The sequence below is a fragment of the Dendropsophus ebraccatus genome, chromosome 5 (genome assembly GCF_027789765.1).
Source record: "Dendropsophus ebraccatus isolate aDenEbr1 chromosome 5, aDenEbr1.pat, whole genome shotgun sequence".
Taxonomy (NCBI): domain Eukaryota; kingdom Metazoa; phylum Chordata; class Amphibia; order Anura; family Hylidae; genus Dendropsophus; species Dendropsophus ebraccatus.
Window position 1 is genome coordinate 141,700,120 of NC_091458.1, and position 12,261 is coordinate 141,712,380.

Here is a 12,261-nt window from a genome sequence, read left to right on the forward strand (position 1 = left end):
ATGACTTCCCGCGTTGGTCACGTGTTCCGCGCTCTTCCTGTCTCTCCTCTTTTCGACCTTCGCAGACATCATGGAGGAGTACACACGGGAGCCCTGGTAAGTGAGCGCGGCTGTGTGTGCGGTAGCGGCACGTTACTCTGTGGCAGTGTGAGCGGGAGCTGGGCCGCCATTCATATATATAGAGGCTGTATGAGACGCCGCCCGCTGACTGACCCCTCACTGTCTGTACTGTACACCGGTGTATGTCAGTGTGTGACCAGAACGTACGATCATGTGTCACATGGTGCTATAGGTGATAGTATATATACAGTACAGTATACAGGGTGGTATATACAGGTGTGACCCTCCTGACAGGCCATGGTTCTATAGGTGATAGTATATATACAGTATACAGGGCCCCATACGGGATGGTATATATACAGGTGTGACCCTCCTGACAGGCCATGGTGCTATAAGTGATAGTATATACACAGTATACAGGGCCCCATACAAGATGGTATATATATATATATATATATATATATATATATATATATATATATAGTAAACAGGGTGGTATATACAGGTGTGACCCTCCTGACAGGCCATGGTTCTATAGGTGATAGTATATACACAGTATACAGGGCCCCATACAGGATGGTATATACAGGTGTGACCCTCCTGACAGGCCACGGTGGTATAGGTGATAGTGTATATACAGTATAGTATACAGGGTGGTATATACAGGTGTGACTCTCCTGACAGGCCATGGTCCTATAAAAGATAGTACATATACAGTATACAGGGCCCCATACAGGATGGTATATACAGGTGTGACCCTCCTGACAGACCATGGTGCTATATGTGATAGTATATATACAGTATAGTATACAGGTGTTACTCCATGCAGGCATTGTATAAACAGTATAGTATACGGCGCCCCATACAGGATGATATATACAGGTGTGATTCTCCTGACAGGCCATGGTGCTATATGTGATAGTATATACACAGTATAGTATACAGGATGGTATATACAGGTGTGACCCTCCTGACAGACCATGGTGCTATAGATGGTATGGACACTATAACATAAACCTCATCTGCTGCAGGTCTGCTGTCAGCATTTGTGTTCTGTTAATCCCAAAATGTAAGAAATACCTGCTCACCCAGCCATTGACTAAGGGGCCATTCACACGTCCACAATATATGGTCTCTGCATGGGCCAGACCTCAGAATTCTAAAACTGTTTAAATCTTTGCGCTCCTGGGATTGTATATAATAGATGTTTTTGTCACTCTAGTCCTTGGAGGATTGTAGATGACTGTGGCGGTGCTTTTACCATGGGCATCATTGGAGGAGGCATATTTCAGGCCATCAAAGGCTTCAGGAACTCTCCTCAGGTAAGATTGGTGTTAAGATTGGTATCGAGGTCCAGTCTCCTGAAGGCTGCTATATAACAGCTATACTTACTGTATCCATGTCCAGTCTCCTGAAGACAGCTATATAACAAAGCTATACTTACTGTATCCAGGTCCAGTCTCCTGAAGGCTACTATATAACAGCTATAATTACTTATCTAGGCCCAGTCTCCTGAAGGCTGCTATATAACAGCTATACTTACTTCTCTAGGTCTAGTATTCTAAAAGGCAGCTATATAACAGCTATACTTACTGTATCCAGGTCCATTCTCCTGAAGGCTGCTATATAACAGCTATACTTACTGTATCCATGTCCAGTCTCCTGAAGGCTGCTATATAACAAAGCTATACTTACTGTATCCAGGTCCAGTCTCCTGAAGGCTACTATATAACAGCTATAATTACTTATCTAGGCCCAGTCTCCTGAAGGCTGCTATATAACAGCTATACTTACTTCTCTAGGTCTAGTATTCTGAAGGCAGCTATATAACAGCTATACTTACTGTATCCAGGTCCAGTCTTCTGAAGCTTTTTATTCTTGTGATGGTTGATATAAGAGACACAGGAAGTCTCAGCCAGTACAGAGTATCATGGCTCAATTTGTATATTAAAGGAGAAGTCCGGCAAAAATTTTTTTATTAACCTATTAAGGACATATGACGTACCCCTACGTCATATGTCCTCACTTGCACTTCAAAGCGGGGCCGCGCGGCGGCCCCGCTTTGAAGTGCCGCGATCCCGGGTGCCGCGAGTAGCCCGGGACCGCTGCTATTAGCGGGCACGGTCTGATCGCCGTGCCCGCTAATTAGCTAATCGGAGGCACCTGTCAAAGTTGACAGCTGCCTCCGATTACCGGAGGCAACGTTTCCCTGGGGTCTAGTGGGGGAGATCGCTCCTCCGGGACCTTGTCCCGGAGGAGCGATCTCCGTTACTGATGCCGGCCGGGGACGCATCCAAGATGGCGCCATCCTCGGCTCGGCACTCGTTCGTTTTCGGCTGCAGCAGCCGAAAGCAAACGAGTGCCGATCTCATGGATCTCTGCAGCATATCTATGCTGCAGAGATCTCAATGAGAGATCCAAGTGTATATACTAGAAGTCCCCCAGGGGGGCTTCTAGTATATGTGTAAAAAAAAAAAAAAAAAAGTGTTGTTTATAGTAAAAAGCCCCCTCCCCTAATAAAAGTCTGAATCACCCCCCTTTTCCCAGGTTTTAAATAAAAGTAAACAAATAAATAAATAAATAAACATGTTTGGTATCGCCGCGTGCGTAATCGCCCGAACTATTAATTAATCACATTCCTGATCTCGTACGGTAAACGGCGTCAGCGCAAAAAAATCCCAAAGTGCAAAATTGCGGATTTTTGGTCGCATCAAATCCAGAAAAAATTTAATAAAAAGCGATCAAAAAGACGTATATGGGCAATCAAGGTACCGATAGAAAGATCACATCATGGTGCAAAAAATGACACCTCGCACAGCCCCATAGACCAAAGGATAAAAGCGCTATAGGCCTGGGAATGGAGCGATTTTAAGGAACGTATATTGGTTAACAACGGTTTGAATTTTTTACAGGCCATCAGATACAATATAAGTTATACATGTTATATATCGTTTTAATCGTAACGACTTGAGGAACATGCATAACAAGTCAGTTTTACCCCAGGGCGAATGGCGTAAAAACACATTTCCCCCAAATAAAAGAAATGCTTTTTTTTTTTCAATTTCACCACACTTTGAATTTTTTTTTCTGGTTTCGCAGTGTACTTTATGCAAAAATTCATCCTGTAATTGCAAAGTACAATTAGTGACGCAAAAAATAAGGGGTCATGTGGGTTTCTAGGTGGAAAAATGCAAGTGCTATGACCTTTTAAACACAAGGAGGAAAAACCGAAAACGTAAAAACGAAAATGGGCCCCGTCCTTAAAGGGTTAAAGAGTCACTGTCGTGATTTTTTTTTTTTGCAGAAATCAATAGTCCAGGCGATTTTAAGAAACTTTGTAATTGGGTTTATTAGGCAATTATGCCATTATCTGCATTCAAAAAGCCTTTTCCCAGGTCCCCCCCTCCTCTCCTTTCTGTCACCCACTGCAAAAAAAAAACAGGAAATTATGACTTGTTGCATCAGACACAACCCTGTCTGTTCTATAGAGAGGGGAGGGGGGAGGAGGGAGTTAGCTGGCAGCAGAGAGCTGAGAACAAAGGATTACACAAACATGGAGGTGGGTGACAGCTGTATTCAGAGGTCAGAGAGGTCAGTGCTTACTGTCAGAGAAGATAGAGGGTGATGTTGCTGTAGATTACCTCTTTGTTGTCCTGTTTTGGTGTTTTATTTAGCTCTCTCCATAGGAGAACAATGAAGACAGGGGGGAGAGCTTCAAACTGCTTTTTCATGATAAAAATTCTTTTTTCGGCTAATAACGCCAAATACAAAGTTTCTTAAAATGGCCTGGACTATGGAATTCTGAAAAAAAAAAATGTCACGTCAGTGACACTGTAAAGTATTGTCTTGCCCTCCAAAAGTTATACAAATCACCAATATACACTTATTACGGGAAATGCTTATAAAGTGCTTTTTTCCCTGCACTTACTACTGCATCAAGGCTCCACTTCCTGGATAAAATGGTGATGTCACGACCTGACTCTTAGAGCTGTGCGGAGTGTGGCTCCTGGAGAAATGATGGCAGGGGGATGCTCAGTCTCCCTCCAGTGCCCTGTGTCCCTCAGTGTCCTCCTGCCATCATCCTCTCCAGCAGCCACAGGCCGCATCGCTCTGGGAGTCGGGTTGTGACATCACCATTTTTTCGAGAAAATGAAGCCTTGATGCAGTAGTAAGTGCAGGTAAAAAACACTTTATAGGCATTTCCCATAATAAGTGTATATTGGTAATTTGTATAACTTTTGGGGGGCAATACAATACTTTGATAAAAATTTTCACCAGACCTCTCCTGTAATCACAAGACTACCTTCTCTATAAGCATGGATGACCTGGACTTCCTGTATTTAGTCTCATTTTTTTCAACCAGCCCAAGACTAATAAGCTTCAGGAGACTGGACCTGGATATATTAAAGGGAACCTGTCACCCCCCGTGCCGGGGTGACAGGCTCCCGACCCCCCTTTAGAGCCCCATATACTTACCTAATCCCGCCGGGTCCCGCTTCTGGATCCGGTCGGGTGACGGAGATCTCAGCCGCTGCAGCCCGGCGCGCGCGCTGAGAGATGAGTCCAACGCTCATAGAGAATGACGGAGCGCTGGACTCTCCTGTCATTCTCTATGGGTGTTGGACTCATCTCTCAGCGCGCGCACCGGGCTGCAGCGGCTGAGATCTCCGTTACCCGACCACCTCCAGAAGCGGGACCCGGCGGGATTAGGTAAGTATATGGGGCTCTAACGGGGGGTCGGGAGCCTGTCACCCCGACACGGGGGGTGACAGGTTACCTTTAAGTATAGCTGTTATATAGCATGTCTTTTGGAGACTGGACCTGGATATAGCAAGTATAGCTGTTATATAACAGCTACAGATGAGCGAACGGGGTTTAGGTTCGAGTCCATCCGAACCTGAACGTTCGGTATTTGATTAGCGGGGGCTGCTGAACTTGGATAAAGCTCTAAGGTTGTCTGGAAAACATGGATACAGCCAATGACTATATCCATGATTTCCACATAGCCTTAGGGCTTTATCCAACTTCAGCAGCCACCGCTTATCAAATGCCGAAAGTTCGGGTTCGGATCAACTGCATGCTCGAGGTTCGCTCATCTCTAATAACAGCCTTTAGAAGACTGGACCCTGGTTATAGTAAGTATAGCTTTGTTATATAGCATGAGAACTAAAAAAAATAAAATATATATATCCAATGTAAATTACAAATCTGCTTTATATCACTTCCCCTGCTAAAGTTATAATGACAGGGACAGTTCAACCACTAACATCTTTGTTCCAGATACCACTGTACTACTTCAGAGGTCTGCAGAAATGCATCCTATGTACGGTTTAGTGAGCAGCTGTGCACAATTTCTTAATTCATTTATTCAGGAAACAATTGGTGACCTTTTATCTTTTACCTTGCAGGGTGTTAAGCACCGTGTAAAGGGCAGCTTTGTAGCAATACGAACCCGGGCCCCACAACTAGGAGGTAAGAGTTAATTTCTTTTAGCCCTGTGTTCATCGAAAGTGTCTATATATCTGACAACTTGATTAAAGTAAGATTACACATATTATGTAACATATCATCTAGTCTGGCTGTGACGTCTACTTACAGCCCTTCAAGGTTATATGTCCTTGTGTTGTGTCTGTTTAGGTAGTCATAACCTTTGATTGTTCTACATCAAAGTGATGTAGATAGAAAGTGTATCCACCAGTGACCATAGTCAGACTCAAGTGAATATAGAAACCCAGAGAGCAAACTGGACTGCATTGTCTGTATACTAGTAAGCCTCGCACATGGTGTGGGATAGAGGATACCAAAGCTGATAACATTTTACCTCACATGTGGCATACTACATTTCTTGCTCATTTCTAGGTGGAAGCTGCTGGTTCTCCTTCTTCCTTGTTCAACAGTTAATTGAGTTTTCTATGTATTTGAGACTTTTTGGACTTTTTCAATGTCTTAGATACTTATTTAGGCCGAACCTGAGTGCTCGCCATTTGACTGGAGAAGATAGATGTCGCGGTAGGGCTCCCAGGAACACAGGGATACAGCTTAGGGCGGCATTCAACTTCTCCAACCACCAGGAGTCTAATGCTGAACCCTAACGATTGTCAAGTTCCCTCATCACTACTTCTTACTCTTAAATGGCCCTGTCAGCTATACACTTTTGTAAATCACTTTGGTAAACCACTTTACCAAAAATTACCCTTACCTTAGAAAAACATTTCCAAAGTCTTTACCAGACTGCGGTCTGATGTTTGCTGCCTGTTTTTAGGCTCAGTCTGTCTCTGATGAGGGATGGGACACAAGAAGTGGGGGATAGTGCTATCTATGTGCAGGAGAGAGGAAGAGAGTCAGAGCTATGTACTTGAACTTGTCAGCCTGTCTCCATCCTCTATAGCAATGCTTCTCAACTTCAGTCCTCAAGACCCACCAACAGGTCAGGTTTTGAGGATATCCCATACAAAGAACATTGACTATAGTTATATTCCCTGTGAAATACTAAGGAGATCCTCAAAACCAGGGCTGTGGAGTCGGTAAACCGCAGCTACGACTCCAACTCCGACTCCTGAATTTTATCAGGACCGACTCCAACTCCTGCTCCTTCATAAATGGCCAGTCATATACCGGGGGAGTTATTTATCACACTGGCTGAGCAGCTTCTCCCTAATGTCCTACATGATCCTGGGGCCATAGTGTGCACACACACACAGCTTGCTGCAGCCATAGCACACATACACAGCCTGCTGTAGTCATAGTGCACACACAGCCTCCTGCAGCCATAGCACGCACACACACACAAACACACACAGCTGCAACCATTGAACACTGAAGAAAAACACACACTCTTCTCCCAGAAAGAAAACACCACATTGAGGGCAAATGTTACAACTCCGACAAAGGTCCAACTCCGACTCCAACCAAAGCTAGCTCCAACTCCGACTCTGACTCTGACTCCACAGCCATGCTCAAAACATGACCTGTTGGTGGGTGTTGAGGACTAGAGTTGAGAAACAACTGCTCTATAGGATCTGCATGGTTCCTAAAATGCTTCTTTCTCATCTCGACTGCAGTGGTTTAGTCCATATCCCTGCTGTGCTGCTCACATAGCACTAAGTGTATCAGTAACCTCTTCTCCTTCTAAACACCATCTATAATAGTTTACTGTAAGTATAGTGCAGCCTGCTCAGTCCAGTGCATTTTCACAGCACTGCATCCGGCCTGTGCTGTGATTTGCCAGGCACCTAAGCGAAAGGAAGTAATGTGTACTGCAGGCGAAATGCCCAGATCTGCTCCCACCCACTGAAATGGAGAGTTAATCTAACATGTCTGTGAGGGTTACAGAAGGTGTACACATAGTTAGCTGCCAGCTTTCTTTTTCTTTATATTCAGCTGGTGCACATAGTGTAGACATATAAAGTAATCAGTCATAATATCGGTAATGGAAGCCTAGAATGTCCATGTATAGAATAAAGAGTAAGTACATCAGGTCTTTGTTGAGCTTTAAAGGGATTTTCCAGCAAAAAATTATTTTTTTTTCAAATCAACTGGTACCAAAAAATTATATATAGATTTATTAAATTACTGTAGCTGCTGTATGCCCTGCAAGAACTAGTGTTTTCTTCCCAGCCTGACGCAGTGCCATCTCTGTCCGTGTCAGGAACTGCCCAAAGCAGTAGAGTTTTTCTGTGGGGATTTGCTGCTGATCTAGAAAGTTCCTGACACAGACAGAGGTGGCAGCAGAGAGCACTGTGTCAGACTGAAAATAAAACTGTTTCCTGCAGTACAAACAGCAGCTGATAAGTACTGGAAGACTTGAGATTTTCAACTAAAAATAATTTACAAATCTATAAAACATTCTGGTTCCAATTGATAAAAAAAATATATATTTTCCCCCCGTGTATCCCTTTAAGCTGCCAGCAGTTCCTGATGGTGCTATTTTAGTAATTTATCTTTATGTTCACTTACACACAGTAATACTTGTTTTTTTTTTTGGCTTTTCAGGTAGCTTTGCAGTTTGGGGTGGTCTGTTTTCCATGATAGACTGCAGTATGGTTAAAATTCGGGGGAAGGAAGATCCCTGGAATTCCATCACTAGTGGGGCGATGACTGGGGCCATCTTGGCTGCCAGAAGTAAGTATCTGGGATCACATAGTGTGTGGTTTTTCATTATTACATTTTAGTGATATATATATAATACTCCGTTTGATGTTTTTTTTTTTTTTTTTTTTTTTTACCCCCCCACAGATGGTCCTATTGCCATGGTGGGCTCTGCTGCCATGGGCGGAATTCTTTTGGCCTTAATAGAAGGAGCAGGAATCTTACTGACACGATTTGCCTCGTCACAATTTGTAAATGGTACGTGAAGCAGAACATTTTTCATATCCTTAAAGAGAACCTGTCACCCCCCCCCCCCCCCATGCTGATGCAGACCCATATACTTACCGCTTCCACGAAGTCCCGCTCCTGGACACGGTCCAGTCGCAGAGAGATCCCCGTCCGAAGCCGCGCGCTCACCAGAGATGAGTCCGACATCCATAGAGAATGACTGGAGCCATCTCTGGATAGCGCGCGCGCACGGCTTCGAACGGGGAGTCCTTGGCGTCGGGACCGGGTCCAGGAGCAGGACTTTGTGGAATCGGTAAATATATGTGTCTGCGGGGTCACTGGTTCCCTTTAATATAGGCTAGATTTGTCCTTTTCCAGTTTGTACTTTAGTATAAATCCTAAACTGGGCTACTTGGCTTCAGGTTTTAATCAAGGTTGATGCGATTTTTTTTTTTTTGGTTTTCCCTCTATTTTAAGGTCCACCAATACCAGAGGACTCATCCCAGTTGAGCCCAGCATCTCCCTTCGGTAGTTACCAGCAATACCAGTAAATGACTGATATGAAAAACTGAAAATATCCTCCGGAACAAGAACCGCCATGCCCTGTGCTCATTTGGATCCTTTGGCTTCTGAATTGTGGTTGTGAATGCATGGACTAAGGGTCTCCGAGCACATCTGACAACTATCAATCACGTTGTATTTAAGTTATATAGTTCGGCTCCTACAATGCTACAAAATAACCTGAAGAAAATAGTTAATAGGTTATGCTCAAATATCGGTATAAATAATGTATATCTGATTTTACACCGACCCAAACAAACTTATAATCAAGCCGAATAATATTCAGCATTTACTTCAATGAAAAGTAAAGCTGAAACACAATGTAGCTGGAGCATCAGTTTCTTCAGTAGGTTCAGTAAGTAAAGCTCAGAAATTCCAAAATTTACTGCAACATTATAGGTCGGTATCTTTTATATTTGTATCCAATGGATATTGTGCTGTACACAGTTTACCATGTTTTCAGCTTTACATGTTCAGATACTAAAGTACCATGTTGTTCCAAATTTCCTGTGTATGGTTATTAAAAGTGACTTTAATGTATCTTTTTATATGAAGGCGACAAAGAATTAATGGATACATCCTCTGCAGGACAAACTTCAGCATATACGTTAGGTTCACACTGCGTTTGTGCTGTTTAAGGGGTTAGAAAAACATTTCTTCCAGTTCACTTTTGTCTCCAGTTCAGGCGTGGTTTGTAATTAAGCTCCATTCACTTCAATGGAACTGAGTTGTAAAACCTGCAGGCAAGAAATGTACTGTCTCTGGAAGAAAGTGGTCATGTTTTTCTCGATAAACTCTTTAATGTATCTGTTTTATGGGGGGAAAAAAATGGATGCAGTTGTGTGGCATCTGTCAGGATTCATTTTCCATTAACTTACATATTAAAAAAAAAAACTGATCAAAAATGAATGTACACAAAAACGTGGTTGATCATGTACACGCAATAAAAACATGGGTTGTAGATAACAAAATGAGGATCTTAGCAAACTATATGATGAAACAGAGTGGCGGTAGTTAAGCCACATGCAACCTGCAGTGTGAACAGAGCCATAGAAGTCCTGCCATTTTTCCCCAGAAAAACCGCAGTGTGAACCTAACCTTATAATATGTGTCATTACATTCCTACTGGTTTTGGTGAATATTTTGTAACGTTTGGTGGTCACAAAGATTAGGAAACTTCCAGTCTGCAAATTAAAGACAAAAAAAAAAAAGAGGTATTGAAATTCATTGAATCCTCCCATAATCTATCAGACTGTGGCAGAGGAATATTTATATTAGCTCGCAGCCTTTGTCATATTTAAAGCGACTCTGTACCCACAATCTGGCCCCCCCTCTCCCCCCAAACCAGATGTTCCTTCAGATAGCTGCTTTTAACCCAAGATCTGTCCTGGAGTCCGCTCGGCAGGTGATGTAGTTATTGTCCTAAAGAACAACTTTTAAACCGGCAGCCCCATGCCCAACGGTTGGGGCTTAGATTGCTTATGCATTAGGCTGGCACACACTCTCTGTCCTTCCTCCTCATTAGGAATGCTCCAGGCAGATTGTCTCCTATTCGTCAGCTGTGTGAATACTGAACATGAGCTTGATCGTTAAGCAGCTGTGCAATGTTCAGCATGAAGAAAATGTTCCAGTGGCATTCCTAATGATGAAGAGGGTGGGGAGGAAAACGGAGGGGTTGTGCAAAGTTAGGGCACAGATACTCCCGTTTGGCACGGGCTGCAAGTTTAAAAGTTGTTTTTTAGGACAATAACCGCATCACTTACCGAACGGACCACAGGACAGATCTTTGATTAAAAGCAGCTATCCGAAGGTACAAGTGGTTTGGGGGGGGGGGGGGCAGATTGTGGGTACAGAGTCGCTTTAACGTTTCAAAGAATTTTTATTGAAAGATTATTATTTTTTTCAGAATATTCAACAATAACAAATGGCAGAAATAAGTAACATATATCAGGTACATATATACAACTGTAAAGCATGTGACGTAAGGAATAACATCCAGTTAACTTAATACCAGTCGTAAGGGAAAGGGAGGGGTAAGGGGAAAGGGAGGGGAAGAGGGAACAGTGTAGGGAAAGGAGAGGGATAGATAAAGGAGGTGGGGGGGGGGGGGGGAGGAACAAAGTTGCTTTAATGTTGTACTAAACGCATGCAGACTGTTGAAGGCTGAGCTGGTTGGATTTGCTGCACGTATTCTATGAGACACACCAGCGGAACCTTCCTTTCTCAGATGTTTATGTTGCAAGGGGGGGAGAAAAAGTGGACAAGTCTTTTCTACCATGAAAGCAGTAATCTGTGGTGCTGTCACCTAAGGAGCCGTACCAGCAGAAACTGAGCCCAGGAGACATCCAGCCCAGAGTTTTACAGGAATTAAAGCGACTCTGTACCCACAATCTATCCCCCCCAAACCTTTTGTACCTTCGGATAGCTGCTTTTAATCCAAAATCTGTCCTGGGGTCTGTTCGGCAGGTGATGCAGTTATTGTCCTAAAAAAACAACTTTTAAACTTGCAGCCCCATGCCCAAGGGGAGTATTTGTTCCCTTACTTTGCACCACCCCTGCGTCCCTTCTCCCCCACCCTCTTCATCATTAGGAATGCTCCTAGAACATTTTCTTCTGTCCGAACATTGCACAGGGGCCTTAACGATCCAACAAGAAAGAGAGTTTCCCTTACGTCCCATTGGCATCACAACATATGGGGTAAATTCGCCCCTGCAAGCCCCTGGGACGAAGGAATATTTAATGAAAAAATAATTAAATTTTAATCCCCTCCTCCATGAGGTATAAATAGGCTCCACCTCCCCCTAGACCTCATTTTTTTTTTACTTCGTTGCTGTTAGCCCTAGGGGACTTTGTCCCTCCTCCGTTTTTATGCTTTGTTTACCTGTTGCATTCAGGTTTTCTCTCCAGGTAATGATTGCTGGGATGCCGCTGGAGCCGGTGTCCAGGTAGTATCCTGATATTTGCTTCTGCAGGTCTTAGCTTTTAAGTTTTTCTTACCTAGTGCGTCTTGGAACGGATTAGCTGTGTGTTCAAGGCAGAAGGTAAGCTGTTGCTACCTCTAGGTCTGGCTGTCTTCCTCTGGAAGGATTTTCTGTGGCTCATTTGGATCTAATAGAAAACATCTGAGTGCAAAGTGCTGTGATCTCTCTTCTATATACTTAAAAGTAAGTGTTGCTGCCACCTAGTGTCTCTTTCCGATATCACTCTAGCCAGGCTAGTGGTTTATATATATTGTAATACATTGATTATTTGCAGATGTCTGAAATGGAGACCAGTCCTGCTGCTGGCAAAAGACCTTCTAAGGAAGCACTTCATGTGCCGAGT

At 43.5% G+C, this 12,261-nt stretch overlaps 1 protein-coding gene across 1 annotated transcript; it reads left to right on the top strand.

Moving 5' to 3' along the window:
• Positions 1-9,477, top strand: TIMM17A (translocase of inner mitochondrial membrane 17A). Its single transcript, XM_069972595.1, has 6 exons — positions 1-96; positions 1,283-1,382; positions 5,469-5,532; positions 8,053-8,181; positions 8,296-8,406; positions 8,854-9,477. Exons 1-6 carry the CDS (start codon positions 71-73, stop codon positions 8,925-8,927), a joined length of 504 nt encoding a protein of 167 aa, XP_069828696.1. The 5' UTR covers positions 1-70; the 3' UTR covers positions 8,928-9,477.
• Positions 9,478-12,261: the final 2,784 nt, after the last annotated feature.

Bases quoted from the DNA above. Each gene is read 5' to 3' on its own strand.
- TIMM17A (XM_069972595.1), top strand. From the start codon at position 71: ATGGAGGAGTACACACGGGAGCCCTG. The intron at 1,383-5,468 runs GTAAGATTGGTG...TTTACCTTGCAG, and splicing joins GCTTCAGGAACTCTCCTCAG to GGTGTTAAGCACCGTGTAAA. The intron at 5,533-8,052 runs GTAAGAGTTAAT...TTGGCTTTTCAG, and splicing joins CCGGGCCCCACAACTAGGAG to GTAGCTTTGCAGTTTGGGGT.